The sequence below is a fragment of the Episyrphus balteatus genome, chromosome 2, assembly GCF_945859705.1.
Source record: "Episyrphus balteatus chromosome 2, idEpiBalt1.1, whole genome shotgun sequence".
NCBI classification, from domain to species: Eukaryota; Metazoa; Arthropoda; class Insecta; order Diptera; family Syrphidae; genus Episyrphus; species Episyrphus balteatus.
Window position 1 is genome coordinate 52,475,402 of NC_079135.1, and position 19,829 is coordinate 52,495,230.

The 19,829-nt window shown below is 30.3% G+C and overlaps 1 protein-coding gene across 6 annotated transcripts in view; it reads right to left on the reverse strand.

The window, feature by feature from the left end:
* LOC129912300 (somatomedin-B and thrombospondin type-1 domain-containing protein) overlaps positions 1-19,829 on the reverse strand; it is a 159,072-nt gene that overhangs the window by 40,483 nt on the left and 98,760 nt on the right. For all 6 annotated transcript variants that reach the window (XM_055990513.1, XM_055990507.1, XM_055990509.1 and 3 more), the window contains one exon: positions 444-638. In XM_055990513.1, the coding sequence (XP_055846488.1) occupies positions 444-638 (195 nt within the window). The remainder of the gene's footprint in view (positions 1-443; positions 639-19,829) is intronic.

The following is a 19,829-nucleotide window of genomic DNA, read 5'->3' on the forward strand; positions in this document are numbered from 1 at the left end:
AAAATCCAATAAAGCCTAATTTTATAATTCAGTGTTATTTCTCTTTTTTGTTGTTTCACTACACCAAATACATACAATTTGTTAATAAAAACTAAAAATCTTCTCATTTTCAGCACGTTTTAGCATTAATTGAAGGTTGTTCTATATTTTTGAATTCCGCTAACGGCTTACAGGGTTTGAGAAAATGAAACAATTTTATCGTTATTTCTCCAAAAAGCGTACACATTTCAATTCAGTTTTATGCATTTTAAATATTTTAGTCCCATGATACCTAATTTAAGGCCAAGTACGTGCGACCCAGTAATGCCATTAAATAAAATTTTCATGACTATGAGAAAAAAAGGGTGTAGAAAACCGCATGTCGTTTCAGAGAGTACAATATCCCCCCCAGGCTGACATAATTGAAAATGGGAATATAATAGCAAAAATACAAGTTTACTCACCTCGCAGAACTTTCCTGTCGTGATGACCATGACAACGGAGTCCTTGACAACCACGTTTCTGCACTAACGACGGGCAATGTTTTCCTCCATTTTGGGATGGCTGCAGGACGCTTCGGCTACGAGTCATCATACCAATACCACAACTTTTGTCGCATTCACTCCATTGGCTCCATTCGCTGACTTGACAATCTAGTACTGAAAAAAAGGAAAAGAGAGAAAGAAACGAGAATATAATTATTTAATTCGAACAAAAGCGAACAAAATTTTTCCTTCCCCTTTTTTTTTTACACAGGGAAATGATTCAGGATAAAGTTAAACTATTTTGGTAGAGAATGGAGTTAAATATGGAAGCAAAGTAAGATTCCTCTTTTTTGTTTTTTTTTTTTTTTGCATACCTATCTGCTTACCGCACCGTTTCCACAATGATAACAATGGAGAATTTAAGAAAGTGCGGTGTTCTTGGAAAAGTGATTTTCAGTGTTTCAGGGATAGGTACGGTAGCTATCTACCTACTCGAAGTGCAGGCTTATATAGGAGTCTTTTTTATTCGAAGAAATCGCATTAATATTATTTTTTTTTGCTTGGAAGCAAGATGTTGATTTTGGTATTTTATATTTTTTTTTTTTCACTTTCAAACAAAATTATTATACTTTTACCTTTGAGATTTGAAAATAATAAAAAAAAAAAAAACAACAAAGGATATTCAGGTTTCTTTTACTACCCCAGGCTTGGGAACGAAGATAAAAGCAATAATTATTCGAGAATTAGGAGTTAGAGACATGTAAAAAGGTTTTCAAATTTTTTGTAAAATTTATTCTCACTGTTTCAGATATACTAATGCTGATGGTATGCTTTGCTGCAAATTAATGATACTGAACTTATGGGATGGGTGTGTCCCTATGGCTAATTTATATGATTGTTTAAGGCTCCTTTGGGGTGTGGGTTAATAGTTTGTAAGTTGTTGGGGTTCAAAATTTCTGTATTCCACTGTTCTGTATTTTGAAATCTGGCATAACGAAAAATTGCTTTGTAGGTATATTTTGTTCTACAGAATTTTGAAATACAATATAAAGACCCGCCACCGTTTATTTGCAGTTGTAAACTGGTAGATGGACTCCTTTGAACTATCCCGGCAATTCAAATACTTTTGGATTTGGAAACTGAAACAAAAACATAAATTCAGATAGCCAACGACAGATTAAAAATACTAGGTGTAATTGATTATATTTATTTAGAATTCATTTCATATAGGTATGAGTAATGAGTAGATATAGAAAGAAACTTTTTTTTTTCAATTTCATCGTCAAAATTTGAAATGGAAAAATCTTCTAATTCGACAATTGTAATTCAACATCCGTATTTTTTATTTTGTTATAAGTTCAAAGGGTTGATGAAAACAAGCCAAACGCAATGGTTGTATGTATGTCGCTTTTAATTCAGCCAAATGTTCCGACTTATGGAACATGTGTCTAAATTAGTTCGTATTAGCACTCTCACATCGACAACTTCAAATGCAAAAGCTTATTATCCCAATGCAACACTAAGAAAGGAGGATTTCCAAATAGGAATTAAGGAGAGACAAATTATGGACTTGGAGGGAAAAATCAAAAGTTGGGCCCTCTGTGGACGTTTCTGTCAGCAAGGATATTTTTCTCCATTTTTTTAAGCGATCGGAAAAGTCATTCCATAAAAAACTATTTTTCTATACCATTACGGGGACATTTTGTTTACATTTGTATAGTCACTAATTGCTAATCCACTTTTTTCCCTTGTCAAAACCGGGAGGTCCATTACATAAAACGAAACGAGCAGCAAGTAAACTATAACCATGACAAAGAGCTATTATGAAAAACGAGAATGTCTGAAGGCCAAACTATGCTTAAGAAAAAAAAAAAAATGTTTAAAGCCCTTTCCGCATTAACCACGTAACTACATTTCACTAAAAAATATATAACTTTGTGCTAAACAATGCTAACATACTTTCAAAAACTTTAGATACAAAAGCGTTTATTTAAAATATAACTCAGTTTAAATGTTAAAACGTTAATTCGAATTCCGATTGATTACATACATATATGCCAAAAGTTTGGTATTCAGAAAAAACTAAAATTTCTTTTAAAAACTGAAGAAATTTTCTTTGTAGATAAGTGGTTAACACAGAAAGGAGACTTTATGTCATTCGTTATATCTTATATCCTTAAAAGTCTCAACTTCTTTTATTAAGTGATAAAATTATCTAGCATTTTTTTTCCATCAATTTTATTTATATGTATTTTTGAAACCTGTTTTGAAACTGGGAGTTGTTGAAAGCTGGCTTTGAATAATTAGTTGTTGGTTGCTGTGTTACATTCTCGTTGCTGAAGCCTTATTGTTACCGCTTCCAGTCTAAAAAAAAACGAATATTTCTTCTGTAAGAATTCTCCCTAGATAATTTAAGTGATAGCTTCTATGAAATTGTCACATTCGCTTTTCTCATTGAGTTTTATTATTTCCGGGTTTCCGAGAGTAAATAAATAAGCATAACAAAATTGTTTTTTTTTTTAAGAACTTTTATAAAAAGGCGTCAGAAAGCTTAACATTATTGAATTCTCTTACATTGTGGTACATATAGCTTTTTAATTACTACTGTCGTGCTCGTGGCTGCCTGACAAGCCGTTGCAAGGGCGGATCCAGGATTTTTTTCTGGGGGGGGGGGGGGGGGGGGGGCACAAGGGACGGATTGGTAAAAAAGTCAGCAATAACAATTAGAAATAAAGTGAAGTACCATAAGACTGACTGACAAGCAGGGAATTTTAACGACGCACAGTGCGGTCTTTATGTCTAAGACCTGGCCAAACATGTTTGGGCATATTTTTCACATCAAATAGGTACCAAATGACAAAACAGTTATTCGGAAGGAAAAAATTTCATTTTCTTGGTACAGTAAAAGCTCCCGATTAGCCGGGAGAAAAAAAAAATATTAAAAATCATAAAATGCATGTAAAATCCTGTGCTATAACTTTTCTTAAAGTTAGCAATTTATTCTTTATTTTATTTTTTGACTCAAGTTGTTTCATTAAATAGTTTTTGAGAAATTAAGTTTTAAAGATGAAATTTATAAAAAAAAATGTTTTCGTTTTTTAATTGATTTAGTATATATTATATATTGCAATATTATAGTCGTTTATTTATTTGTGAGGTGCAAAAGGGATGTAAAACAATAAAATTCGAATTTCCAGCTAGAAATAGACAAGAGTTTCACTCAAGTTCTTTCTGTTATTATTCATATATCTTAACAACCCTATTAATTTGATTTGCTTTAAGTATGAACCAGTTCTGAGGTGGGGGGGGGGCACGTCCCCCCCCCCCCTGGATCCGCCGTTGAGTCGTTGCAACGCGTTGGTTGACCCAGTTTTGGTTTAGATTTTTGAAATATGTGGTGTTCAATGAAACTCCCAGAAATCTTTCACACAATCTCTTGACAATTCTAATATAAGCACCATTGATACACATTGCAAACAATAATTTAACGACCATAATACCTTAAAATACACAACAAATTTCCTTAACTAAGCCCTGGAAAACTTTGTGGCTAGGCGTATTTTCACAAAAAGTCTTTGAAAATAATCCTGCACGGTAAAATATTAGCCAGAAATAATACCTGGTGTCTAAAATAAGTATAAATCTTGCTTCTTTCCTCGAAATATTTATCATTATACACGAAAATTTAGCCTCTCCCACCTAATTCTATTCTATTTTGAACTTAACAGTTTTTACCAACACCCACATTATCTTAAAGCCATTTATTTTAACTATTATAAACAATCTCCCCTGGATGTCACTTCTTGTCTTGTCCTCTTAAAAAGCTCTCCCTACACCAGCACCACTCACAATCCCTTTGTTGTATTTAAAATAAACATTTTTTTTTCTTTTTTTTTTTTTTTTGATCCCCAGGCGGAAAAAGGTCTCATTTAATGAATTTTCCCTGATACATTTTCAGCACATTTATTCTCTCACAGAGCCTAATCCCTTAGGAAATTCAACCACACCGCCACAGAAAAATTAAAAATGCAAATACCCCCCGTAAAATGTTTTTCAAAATCTCGCAAAACTTAATTCAATTTTCTAAGTTCGCTTCTCTTTTCTCTATCTAAGAAGAGCGTGTTTGATAATTCCCTGACGGTAAAACAAACATTGAACACCTTGAATTATAAATGAATTAAGGTGGATCAGGTGGCGAAGCTGGGTGTGTGTGCTTGGTGAAAGAAGGATAAAGCCAAATCAAGCTTTCGTTGTTATATGTTTGGGTTTTTCGCTGGCATTAGCCTTCACATAAATTTTAAAAAATCCATGAGAGGATATAATTAAAAATTTAATAGGGAAATATTGAATGAGAAATTTAAACAAAACATGCTAACCAAACTGATGAAACCAGGTCACCCGCTCAAATGATTTACGCTGGCTTTGCATATGAACGAAGCAGAAGCATAAATTAAGGATAGCTGTGATCCTGGGATATGCATCGGTATCCGTCTCGTAGCGTTGCATTTCTAGTTTTACATTGGTTGGTGCTAGATGCAAAATTCCACCTGAGTTGATGCTGGTGGTGACGGCTCGGTGGGTTGTGAACTAATTATGCTGAGGATGAGAAGCTAGGTGAATTGTGTGGCTTCATCATTTGCAAAGGATGTGAGGGGATGTGCGAGGGGGCTACCGATGTCTTTTCTAAGAATGTCGGAAAATCCAACTGACAATTTTACTACCTGAAAGAAATGGGTGAAATTATTTAAGTGGGTGGAAGAGACGTCACAGCTGATAATTGAATTCAAAACCAATGCAATTTTTGGTAAGAAGGGAATGAAATTTGTTCGTTATAGATGAAATTCACTACGTAAGTACTTAATCATTATTTGCACAACAGAATTGAATGGTAGTTGCATAAATAGAATAGAATTTTATGATAATCAATATTTTTTAATTTATTTCCGTCTTGTAATTTATATATTGTAACAAAGTACAAAATAGAGGTTCTATTTTCATCAATAAAGGTAGGATTAATGAAATAGTCACTGATGATACCTAAATTACGCAATAAACTCCAAAATCTGACATCGAAGGATAGTAAAGGGCAATTATATCACATTACGAAAGAATGTATTCCGAATTTGTTTTCTTCTGTTTTTAACTGTAGGTATGCTGTGTTTAAAATCATCACACCTAGTGCATTTCAAGAAAATATAAATAGTTGCAGAAGAATTTGAATACGGACACCAGGGCTACCTTCGTAGATTTTCAAAAAGAGGCCAAAAAAGAGGATTTTGATAAAAAATGGCTCCAATAAAAAACTGTGAAAATAGAATAAGTTAAGTACGACCGACAGTCCCACGAAATACTTCATTTGCGCCTTTCCCGAACCGCAACACAAACCTTCTAACACAATTTCTTAAAATTAAAATTGTATGAACATAATATGAATAATATAGAAACTATATTTTATATTTTGTTTTTCTGAATTATAATATTATTATTTTGTGGTTGTATTTCTTCCCTTATTATTCAAATAAAAACGCCATTTTTATTTTAAATTTGCCAATATATTTCGAGGTTCATACCTCATCAAACATTAATGTTGTAGCCGAAGAAATAATTTGTATATTATAACTAAAATAGTTTTTATAATAGGTAAATTATTTTTTATTGTAGGTATATGTTTATAATTATATATTAAAAACGCTTATTAAATAAATATTTTTAGCCCTGAAGATGAGGTATGAACCTCGAAATATATTGGCAAATTTAAAATAAAAATGGCGTTTTTATTTGAATAATAAGGGAAGAAATACAACCACAAAATAATAATATAGAAACATTACCTGTGCATAATTTCTTCAAGTAACAACATAAAATTTATTAAAAATAACCTTATACCTTATAGTCGTTATAATTAAAAGTAGTATAGGTCACATTTTAATTGATTTTCAAAAAAATGTAAATTTTTTTAATCAAACGTACATAATTTTAAAAAAGAGGACAAAAAGGAACCAAAATATCAAAAAGAATGATTTTTTGACAGTTTTTTAAAAGTGGACTGAAAGTGGATTAGGTGAAAAAAGAGGAATAACGGCTCTTAAGAGGCGCAAAGGTAGCCCTGACCATGATGAATTTGTTTTTATGCAATTATAACACTAAAAATTGGGTTTAATCAAATTTATTTACAATTTTAGACATTATGAGTATACCAGGTACAATTCGAAACATTACTTCGTTAACCTCACTTTTTTTAGAATCACCTTAAAGTCATCTGAAGCAAAGCAATCCATTATTACACTTAGAACGTTTTTTAATTGATGCAGACATAAACTTACAAATGTTGGTACACTAAGATTTCAAAAGGAATTCCCAATGATAAAAACAAAAGACACTATCAACATGGGACACAATGGTGTAGATATACGTTACATTTTTACGTACCTATGCGAAATTTTTTTTTATGTTTTTTTTTTTAACAACGAAATGATGCATAGTAAGTCTTAAATTAAAGGTAATTTATAAAAAAATTTTATAAAAATATACAAAAAATGATAAAACAGACTTAAAGCCATAATCAACACATATTTTCAGAAGTAATGGGCAAACAATTCTGTTTAAAAAAAAAAACTTAATCTGGTTCAAAGAAGAATCTGGTTCAAAGAAGAACATCAACTGTATATTTATAATAGTTAAATTATAAATAACATCAATTATTATCTACTTATTAAACTAGAAATTTTGCACTTGAAAAAGAAAGAGAGACTCGAAAATTCTATAAAAATGTAATAATACAGTAAAATAAGGAGAAAAAAGTGGTAAATCTCGGAATGAATGTTAGTTGAAATTTTTTTTGCTCAATATCTTCCTTTTGCCATTCTATAACATATCTCAAAAGTCTAGAAAAATCTCATGTCCGCTTGTCGCGATTTCAAGGTCAAATCGCGAAATGGAGATTTTCAAAATTAGCAAAAATAGGCTATGGTAGTATATACACATATGATACATGATTTCAAGGTATTTTTTAATTCTGATTCCAAAAAATCTAAAATTAAGACAATCTGACGTCTCTGGAAAAAGTTATACCTGTTTTTCATCTGTCAACTCATATTATTATAACAGTTGCAAACTTACTGCCGAAAAACCCTTAAAAGTTATGGTAGATGAACCAAATTTTGCATGAAGATTTTAGAATCCATCATTATTAAAAATCAAAACAATCCCTTACAAAAAATATATATACCTACGAAATAATGGTATTTTTTGATGGAGGGGCAAATTTTAGGATATGCACTAAAGAAGATTCTTGTTCATCTTAGGAATAAGTGCAAATAGGCTAATTTTTACATTTTAATCTTTGTTTGGATATTTTTTAACTACCCTCAAAAATCTAAAAAAAATCTCATGTCCGCAAGTCCTAATTTTCTTGGTTTGAAAATAAGGTGCAGATTTTAAAAAATTGGAAAACTACACTTCATATATTTGTGTCAGATCAACATGAATAAGGTGCATTACTTTTCAGGGATGGTCAGGTTGACTTGTTTGTGAGTTTTGTTGGAATTAGTGTTAAAAAATACCTTTAAATCATGTCGCTTATGTTGGTATACATATAAAAATTTAAACTTTTCTTATTAATTTTTTAAAATCTGCACCTTATTTTCAAACCAAGAAAATTAGGACTTGCGGACATGAGATTTTTTTTAGATTTTTGAGGGTAGTTAGAGAATATCCAAACAAAGATTAAAATGAAAAAAATTAGCCTATTTGCACTTATTCCTAAGATGAACAAGAATCTTCTTTAGTGCATATCCTAAAATTTGCCCCTCCATCAAAAAATACCATTATTTCGTAGGTATATATATTTTTTGTAAGGGATTGTTTTGATTTTTAATAATGATGGATTCTAAAATCTTCATGCAAAATTTGGTTCATCTACCATAACTTTTAAGGGTTTTTCGGCAGTAAGTTTGCAACTGTTATAATAATATGAGTTGACAGATGAAAAACAGGTATAACTTTTTCCAGAGACGTCAGATTGTCTTAATTTTAGATTTTTTGGAATCAGCATTAAAAAATACCTTGAAATCATGTATCATATGTGTATATACTACCATAGCCTATTTTTGCTAATTTTGAAAATCTCCATTTCGCGATATGTCCTTGAAATCGCGACAAGCGGACATGAGATTTTTCTAGACTTTTGAGTAACGTTATAGAATGGCAAAAGGAAGATATTGAGCAAAAAAAATTTCTACTAACATTCATTCCGAGGTTAAACCCTTATTTAACTGGATTATAAATTTTTGTTGTTATTTTTACAAAATAGCAAGAGTTAAATTTAAAATGGTATATTAATTCCATTGAAAATGGTCGTTAGTCAAATCCAGTAGTTCTGAATTTGGGTAAAATTTACGAAATATATTACAACAAAGCTTTAAGAAATTTTATGAGACTTTAATCATGTTGCAAGCAAAAATAGAAATTTGGTCAGAATGTTTCATTTTGTCAAAAATCAAGAATCAAAAGAATCAAGCCTCATGATCTTAAAAAATTGTAAAAAAAAGAACTCAATGCTTATGGAAATGTTTAAAGTACACTAGCCCAAAAAATTAAGGGAACAAAAAAAAATCGTGATTTTTTTAGTGATTTTCGATAGGCTGTATCTCAGTAAAAAATGACCGCATCATGATAAAATAAAAAGGATGTGAAAGCTCTATTCTTCTAGTTTTAGGATTAAATATCAAATTATTTTATCTATAACGGTAAAATAGCAAAATTGTTGGAAATGTTCAAAAACCAAAATTTTCTATTTTTTTTTTTTTGTTTTTACTTCTCTCATAAGGAAGTGGGAAAATTTGTTCTGATAAAATAATTATTATTTTTAGAAAGGCTTTTTATTTGGCTTTAGAATTCCTTTAGAAATTAAGTTTGCTTTGTAAAAAAATGCTTTCTTATTTTTGAGATTAATTTAGGAAAGCTATCAAAATAGGCATTTTTACGTTTTTTTTTTAGAAAATGTACCGCTATTTAATTTCTATGGGTGAAAAGATTAAACTGAGGCTTAATTATTGAAGCTTAATATACCTGAAATTAATATGCAAAGTTTCAGGCTTCTTCATCAAGCAGTTTTTCTGTTGTGAAGGTTTGAACTTTTGAGATGAAGTAAAACACCATATATTTCTTCAGTTCTAAATGACTTACTTCTTGTTACTTTTTTATGAGCAAAATCAATTTTTTTTTAGTTTATTTGAACATTTTATTGATAAATATCGTTTAAATTATAGATAAACCAAAGAAAAAAAAAAAAAAATCAAAATTAGGAAAAATATCCAAAAATGGTATAAAAAGCTTTTTTTCAAAACATAAGTTTTTTTGAAAACTTTAAATTTTTTCTTGGATATTTAATATTTAAAACTAGAAAAATAGAGCTTTCACATCCTTTTTATTTTATCATGATGCGGTCATTTTTTACTGAGATACAGCCTATCGAAAATCACTAAAAAAAATCACGATTTTTTTTGTTCCCTTAATTTTTTGGGCTAGTGTATTTAGAGCCCCCACACATTACAATCATTCTACCGTCGTCGACCGATCAAAAATAAAAAAATTTGCTGAGTAACACAATTGTATTCAAACTAAAATATTTTCTACCGTTTTTTTTTTCAACCAACTTTGCGCAGATCAATTACTTAATTTTTGATATTTATTTTTTTTATAACCCAAATTTATTCTAGACTTGAAAAGAAAAATCAAACTTTTCTTCTTTAATTCACTTAATTTCATGATAAATGTTTACTATAGAAGTCATTCACACTCTTCTTATTAAGATTGCTGTTTGAGAAGTCGAAACCTTAATTACTAGTTGCTGTAATTTAACAATAAATGACCCCCACTGTGAGCCGATTCTCATATCGTATCGACCAACATGGTGATGGATAGGTGTCACATGGAATTCCTTATTCACTTTTCTCAAAAGAGTTAAATAATTACTGGGGAATCACTGTACGCTTCAGTAATTTAATAACTGAAGGTAGAAATCAATGCATATGATAAAGCAAGCAGTGCTTTTACATCATGGAGACATCAACTTTCACCCAAAACTCTCGATTGCATTTCAAAGGATGTAATGAATGAATGACAGAATTTTCCAATTAGTATGTTGGGAGTTTCAAAAAAAAAAATTAATATGCAGAACTAGGAACGTGCTTGTACTTATAATTGTAAAAATTACTCAGAATATTTAAGTTCCATACAAAAAAATAATAAACTAGGTATAGTTTTAATAAAATTTTATAAGAAATTTAATAAAAACCTAGAAAATATTATAAAAATTGTTTAAAAAATTTCAAAATAATTGGTTTACAATGGTTTTGCCCGCCAAACTAAAGTATCAAAAAAAGTATCAATAAACACTTAAAAACAAAGTTTCAAAAATATTTATTGTCGCTTTTCAAAAACTTTAATCTTCAAAAAACAAAACAAAAATTGAAATTTTTTAAAAAATTCTAAAATCGCGTTTTTGAAAATTTTCCTTAATTTTTACATTAATGTAACTTTAACGTTTCTGTGCAAGAGTATTCGTTAAAATCAGTTAAAATCAGTTAACATGTTTACGAAACCAATACGACAAATATCGTTAGTAAAAAAATAAAATACAAAATTTCTAAAGAAGAACCATGGGATGGAAAATAAATTTACTATTTTAAATAAAAACGTTTTAGTCGTTTTTGAATAACTATCATAACGTTTATCATTTGGGTCATATAGCACGTACCCTTAATTTTAGTACTAAGAAATTATTTTTTTTTCTAGGGAATCAACCAAACTTAAATTAAACGGATTTGACTGCAAAGAGCCTTTTAGTTACGAGTGTTGTGTACAAGATACATATACCTAAAAAAATTAAGAAATTTTTTTATTATTTTAACAACTTGCTTCCTTGGAATGTTCTTATAAATTTTTTAATCTGAATGTTTTTAGTTATCTCGATGTCTAATAACAATAATTTCGTGTTATTTCGCCAAGTACCACAACAATTCACTACCACACAAAATCACAATATTCCTGGTATAAAAAAGCACCCTAATATTAAAATATACTTACTATACATTGTCCAGTTTTTAACACAACTCAGTACCTTCACATTTTTTTCATTTTATTTACAAAACAAAAACAAAACAAATACTTAATTCTTAAATTTGTTTTTGTTTTGCATTTAAATTACAAATAAGTAGTTAATGAGGGGGTCAGAAAAAAACATTTCTATCGCATTACAAAGTTTTCAAACTCAATACAAAATAAATGAAATAATAACTCAGAGTCAAGTGTCATCTCGATTGAAATTGAATCTGAAAATATAAATAAATTTTGCTTACACAAAGTTGTCAATTTATAGACGAAACGCTCAATTAAACCAGCAACTCAAATGCCATCAAACATTTCACTGAATCCACAGCGTTAAATCCTATTACGAACAAAAAAAAAAAATCTGATTCCTCATTGACATTGAACTGAAAGAGGACTCTTTTGAAGCTTAGTCCTTTGAAAGTAGAAAGCAACTAACGAAAAATCAAAACGAACAACGCAACTGTATGTATATATTTGAGCACGTCCAAAGCCGAACTTGTTTCTGTTTTGGACAGCATCCATTCGATTGAATCGTTTTGGTATAGAATTCCAAGAACCACCCCTTGAGCCGATCCCATAACAGGCCATGTGTGTGTGAAATGGCTATGGAAAAAAAGTTTTTTTTTTCAAAAAGGCAAACAAGACAAAGAAGGAAAATAAACAGATGAAGAGTTGTTAGTTTTGCTGCGGCCACATTCAATAGCTTTCAAAATACAAAATTGCCAATTCAGGTTTTACAGGATAAATAAACTTCCCGCCACAGTACCTACCTACAAACAAACCTATACGTATATCCGTCAAATGGCAAAATTATTCAAAATCGACCGCTAGATATTTTTTTGTATAAGCCCATTGTGATCCTTTGCCAATTGATTGGGAATGAGCAGTATGATGTTCATAAAAATAAAATACACACTATACGAACATATATAAACTATTTGATGCATCTGAAGAGTATCAACTCAGAGGTTGTTCACTTGCGGCTTGCATCATTGGGATAGCAAAAGAGTCCCCGAGGTTATTCTCGCGCTTATATCTGTTCTTTTGAACGCAAGCCTGAGTGAACACAGATGTTAAATTGGATATTCTGTATAAAACATATATAGAGATACCAACGAGGACATGCATGGAATCGATTGTTTCACTTGACTGTCAGATCAATTGCCAAAGGGTGGGTGAGCCTGAGCGAATTGGCGAATTTAAGCTTTATAAATTCATTTTTGCATAGGCATACATGTTTTCTCGGCATCGCCATCATCGGCAATATTGAGGACATTTGCCTCGTTTTACATTCATGAAGTCATTTGCATGTAGTGCTCAAATGAGTTCTATATGTAATGTGATTGGCAGTTCTAGGTTATAACCTTAAAATTATGTTACAAAGTGATGATTGAACCGCATGTAGTATGTGTAATGGGAATGATGGCAGCTAAGTGGTTTTTGCAATGGGGGCGAGTTTACTCAAATTATTTTTTTTTATTATTATTGATCAAAGAGGTTTTCTACAATTGGGTTATTTTGTTTTTTTTTTTTTGCAAATTATATTCATATTCGAGCGAAAACTGCCTAGCGTAAAAGTAATTGTGCACTTTATTTAAATTAAATGAAAAAACCCTTAATTGAACTTTTCAATAATTTTAAATTACATAAAAATATTACTTGCTCTAGGGGACAAGTATTGGTTTTGTGTCAAAAAAAAATTAATGGAAATTGAAATTATAAGTATGGAGATGTCCGAATAATAATGTCTCTCAAGTTAGCAGAGCAAGGTCAGCAGAACATATGTTTTGTTATTGGATCTCTTAGTGCTAATTAAGTGCCCCAAAATTAAATTAAGTGCTCCACTACTTCTGGAGAAAATTAATGTTCTGCTAACTTGATTCAAAGTTAGCAGAGCAATTACCAGAAAATGCCCTTAACTGCTCGTAGGGTTTGGTATAATATTTAGGTGCTAATTAAGTGCTCTACGAATCCAAAAAAAAAATTCCAAAAAATTTTTTTTTTCAAACTGTCTTAAATAATTAAGTGCTTAACTAATATAAGTTAAGTACCCCATTTTCCGAAGAATTTTCCGAGATTTTCCATTAAAAAAAAATATTTTCATTTTCCATACAAATTCGTGTTCTGCTAACTTGAATTTGGATTTTTTCAAAACATTCAATTTTTTTCGACAAAATTCGAATTGAATGATTAAGTGCTTGACTAATTTGAATTAAGTGCTCCATTTTCCGAAGAATTTTTTGAGATTAAAAAAAAAAAAAATTGTCATTTTCCATACAAATTCGTGTTCTGCTACACGAATTTGTATGGAAAATGAAAATATTTTTTTTTAATGAAAAATCTCGGAAAATTCTTCGGAAAATGGGGTACTTAATTCAAATTAGTCGAGCACTTAATTACTCCATTTGAATTTTGTCAAAAAAAAAAATTTATTTTTTGAGAAAATCAAAATTCAAGTTAGCAGAACACGAATTTGTATGGAAAATGAAAATATTTTTTTTTTAATGGAAAATCTCGGAAAATTCTTCGGAAAATGGGGTACTTAACCTATATTAGTTAAGCACTTAATTATTTAAGACAGTTTGAAAAAAAAAAAAAAAAAATTTCGAATATCACAGAAAAAAAAATTATTTTTGGAAAAAAAATTATTTTTGGAAATTTTTTTTTGGATTCGTAGAGCACTTAATTAGCACCTAAATATTATACCTAACCCGATTTTTCTACGAGCAGTTTAGGGCATTTTCTGGTAATTGCAATAACAAAACATATGTTCTGCTGACCTTGCTCTGCTAACTTGAGAGACATCGAATAATAGCATTTTCATACTTCATAGGTCGATGTGTAGTACAGGAAAAATACATTTTTGTTGGATCTCATAATTTCACAAGAACAAAATTCGGATTTTTTAGTTCGTCGATGGTCTTTACATTATGGAATGATCTGGTCACCCTAATCTAGACAAACATTTTTGTCCAAAAGTGTGTTAAATTAGGCGTTTTTAAAATTGTTCCGAAATAGTTCCGTGTTGGTCTAAGTTTTTTCTTAGACTATTTTCCAAAAATGCAAGTCTTACAGCAAAAACTCATTTTTGGCCAAGTCCACCAAGGCTTTTCGAAAACTGATTTTTTTTTTTAAATTGGAACCAAGTTGAAAAAGCTGTTCCTCTGAATCATGCGATTAAATCGCGCGATTTAATAGCTAATTCACTACTTGAGCATATTTGTTTTGGATATAATAACTTGCATTTTTGTTTTTGAATGGAAATGATGTCTTTAATTTGATCTTCGTACAATAATCCCAACCCTAGTAACTATTTTTATGAAAAACGACAAACACTTCCACTTAAAAATAATTTTGATGAACTTCAAGAGGATAGAGATTTTATCCATGGAGCTTTTCTCTTGGAGATTTTGGCAAATTTGATTATTTTTTTTTGGAGATTTTGTCTCACGGGGATATTTTTTTCGGAGATTTCGTACGACTCTCGGGGAAAAACAGTACAAGTCCATTCCAACTCATTCCGATAACAACGTATTTTAAAATTTTGTTCGTTATACAACTTAGTACTAAAGGCACGTCAGTTATTTATTTTCTAAGCAAGGCTTAAATTTGTTTTCTTAAAATAAGGATGCCATCAGACAGTGCTCAGTAAATACTACAAGACCTCATCATTAGTTTATTTTTGACAAAATCAGCCATACGTATAATGCCGGCTTTTCACGAGTCGATTTTTTCCGTGCGGCGAAGCTTTTCGGCGTGAATCGACTCGTGTGAACGTTAGCCGCAGGTGACTAAAGTGACAACCCCCATAGAAAAATCCTAATCGACTTGGGCCGTGCGACAAATCGTGCGGCTAAAATCGACTTGCGAAAACTCGACATAAAGAATCGATAAAAGTTGTTTATCTTTAAATCACATCAACAAAATTCAGTTCAGTATTCAGGCAACGTTGCTTAACGATCATTTTATTAGTGAAATTATTTATGTTTCCAAAAATACACTTTATTTAAATTGAAAATAAATCAGTTTTGCACATGATAAGTAATAAACTCTTTTTCTAATTTAAAAAGCAATTCGATTAATTATGTAGTGAATAAAACATCAAATAAATCAGTTTTCTGTGGCTTTGTTGTATGATGCATTTTGTTGAGGAATTCGGCTCAGCTGCCTAACGCAACGCAGTAAATTTTTAATAGATTCGTTTAGAATGCACAGCAAAAAATGGCCTTGAAACAAAAAACACAGTAAAATAATTATGAGTAGGGGTACGTAGAGCACATAGAAACACAAAAACTATGCATAACTCAATTTGCAAAAAAAAAAAACACATTCATCGTCCTTTTTTTTATAAATGCTTCAATTATTTTCATAAGGACGATAAAGAATCACAAATTTACAACTAAGTACACATAAATATTTAATAAAAAGAGGATCTCATTAAAATTCCCGACTGTCTCTTTGTTTTCATTTTCATTTCAAAGTCCTCCTCAATGGACAATGGTTTCTTTCTAGTCTGTGACCGTCCTATTGACTTTGTTTTTCACTGCTACTAGCGGTTTTTTTTTACTTCAACAAAATATCTCATTTGAATACGGTTGATGATAAAATCCTACAAAATTTAAATTAATTTATTTTTTTGGTTTTTGGCCTTTCCGGAGAAATATATTTGATTTCATTATTATTTGAAGTTGTAATGGAGTAATAAACATTCACTATGTATATGTAAATGCACCTTTCTCTCGGTAATTTTCTATTCAAACAAAAACATTAAAAGCCCTTAAGGATGAACTTTTTAGAAGTGCGTAATGAGAAGTTAGTGAAAGGATGCATGTGGAGTATTCTCTTCAATATACTTCTGTTAGCATAATTTTGTTGTACAACTTAGACAAATAGAATTTATACAAGAATTTTGTTACAATTCTGATTTACTAAACTTGTTGGTTTAAATTAACCTACCAAATAAGATATAAAATTTATTTAGAATTTGAATTTAATTGATTATGTATAAAACACTCTTATTTCGCATTATATAAGTACTCTCAACAAGAAAATATTAGATTAAATTTTGAAACGAGTGTTCTAAATTTTTTGAATAGAAATACATTATCTTCATTTAATTAACCCGCCCCCGCATATCAGATCATTTATTTGGTTTATAATTTATTGATAGGTACATCACTTAATTCTATTATTTTGTTTTCTACATAACAACACTGGACATCTTTAACCCTTTCGAGAACATAGGGTAGGTTTTTACCAAATAACAAACGTGGTTAACGCAGAAAGGGGAGAGTAGGGTAAACTGCCCTATTGTTGGCACCCCCAATGACTGGCACCTTGAGTTTAAAAACCATTCACATAGCTACTACCTATTATTATTTTTAGTTGAAAATTTTTGTACCAAATATTTATTATTACTATTTCTTTATAATTTGGCATCACTTTTTTCATATTTATAACTTGGAAATCAAAGAAAACTCTGTTTAAAAATGTGCCTTTTTTGGCATATTCTTAGCAAACGAGTAAGAGAAGAGGTGTGTTTAAAGTAGTAATATTTATAATGAAATGAGAAAAATAGTTTTTAAGTCCTACTTTTATGAACAAATTAAGATTAAAGAGAATGTTATATTTGCTTAAGGTGCCAATGATTGGGTGGTTTACCCTATCAAATATGATTAGGGATTTGAGGAATCAAAAAGTCTTCACTTTTTAATTTGCGGGAAAAAAGCTTCTTATTTCGTTAAAACTTTCCATTAACTTTTTGTCTAACATATTTTTACCATTACAAAGTTTTTGTTGTTTTAGGTTGCAACTTGCAATTCAAAGAATATTAAATTTGTGGTTCATTTTCGATATATTAAATATTTGGAAGAACTCCTGACGAATCAATTGAAGTTAGAAATTCTAAAGGATAACACTGGTTTACAAAATTAAACTTTTTTTTGTTGCCGGAACAAAAATATACTTTTCTGAAGGTTTTTGGTGTGCTGAACTCGAATCCGAAGTCAAAAAAATTCTAGCAGCTCCCGTTTTTGAGATATTACCGTTAGAAAATGCAGCACTTCGGACCTGATTCTTTTATATAAGGAAAATTGTTTGAGCATATTTAGTGATGGTTTTTATAAGAACTATTTTCCACCTTTTTAAATCTGTTTAAATCTTTCCGATATCTTTTTTACTGTACGAGATATCCTCAGTTGTTTGGTATTTTTATAAATTTTATAACGTCATTATCTACTTTATGATATATGAAGCCAAACCCACTTACTTCATTTTAAGATATCTCGGGCAATACAAAAGATATTGAAAAGATTTAAACAGGCATCGAAAGATGGGAAATAGTTCTTATAGAAACCGCTACTAAATATGCTCAAACAATTTTCATTATACAATAGAATAAGGTCCGAAAAACTCAAAAAAACGTTTTTTTTGCATTTTCTAACGGTAATATCTCAAAAACGAGAGCTGCTAGAATTTTTTTGACTTCGGATTCGAGTTCAGCACACCGAAAACCTTCAGAAAAGTATATTTTTGTTCCGGCAACAGAACCCTTGTTAACCAGTGTAATTTATGAGGTGTCCAGTATCCAATGATTTTAACGCAGATGACAGACATAGTATTTTTTTTATATACAGGGTGTCCGGTTAAGAGTGGATAGGCCTGAAATGGCTGATAGCTACATACAGTTTTGACTGTTCCAAATAGAAAAAATTCCATAGCAACCGGTTTAAGAAATATTTGCTTTTTTCTGTCAGTGTATTTTAAATTTCATCATGTTATGTTTTCGTTCACCACAACCAGGAATGAAAGATATTTATAAATTTCTTATATCTTTTATACTTTTCTACAATAATTGACTCAATACATAATAAGTTAAAGGTTTTCATAACTGTTGCACCTTTTCTTTAAAAATAAATTGAAATTTGTTTTTCGATACAAAATGTAAAAAAAAATAATTTTATGGAAAATTTTAAACACCTGTGAACGTAATTTTTGAAACTATAAAATGCGAATAGAAAGATATTTTGCATTTCATAATATTCTTACCAACTTTAACCATAAGAAAAAGAACACGAGACCAATTCGTAATTAAAAAAAAAAAATGATTACGCATACACCGTAGTGAACGATAAGAAATAAATTTAATAACGAAAAAAAAAAAACAAAATGTTCTCAAGTGAGTTTAGTTTTTTATCATTTACTTTGATGCATTTTAAAGAACATTTTATCCACATTTAAAAAGTAGAGGTATAAAAGTAAAGTAAGACCCCTATAGGTCTTATAGCCTCTACCTTAACCAAGGCCGCATTTGAAAATAAAATAAATTAATTCGTTTTCATGAACTCTACAAAGAAAAGTTGTAACTCATGAAATCTAAACCATTAAAATTTAGAATACATCCGCATGAAACAAATACAAAGATATACTCTTTGCTCAGGAAGTAATAGAAAGCAATTAATACTTTAATTTGAATATACGGGTATCTTTTCTGTTAAAATAGTTAATTAAAACAAATGACTTTGGGCCAAAACTCCAACTAAATTCTATCCTTTGTTTTACTTTACTTCTATTTACTCCAATTTATTAGTTTTCTTACATATTTATGCTCATTTCAAGTGAACTCAATTATTAACACCAACTTAAAGAGGCCATTTTTATTAACAAGAACAAGAGTGTAACCCTTTAAAACAGTTTGTATTATTTGTTTCCTAAGCCCCCAAAACTAAGTCTGCATAAGAACGCAACAAGATTTTCAACTCCAACTTTTGTTGCCTCCATTTTAACATTTAAGAGCATCTTAGCATCTGCACCACAACACCATCCATGCAAATCCTTTCAAGCAAAACTATTTCTTTTGTTTCTTGTTCTTGCGAAATTCAAATAAAGTTATTCACAGATAAACTTCTACCCTTATATTCTACAAGAGAGTACAAAACACATACAAAAGGATACTCCGACGGGTCAAACTTAGTTTATCTTTTATATCTCTGCTCTGGAGCAAGTTTGATACTCAACTATGCAGATGCAAATGTTTCCTCTGCACTCCTCGAGTTTTGCATATCAAATAAAGTTCTTAGCTTCTTCGTTAAGTATAGTTAAGTTATGGGAATGAACTGAAATCGATGGACGACAACGGCGACGCCCATATTAAAGCTTGCATTTCACAGTCATTAACATAAAGTATAATAGTGGATGCTGTCATGAATGGTCCAGCAATGACTAGCAAGCTGGCATTGATGAAAAGGATTCTCA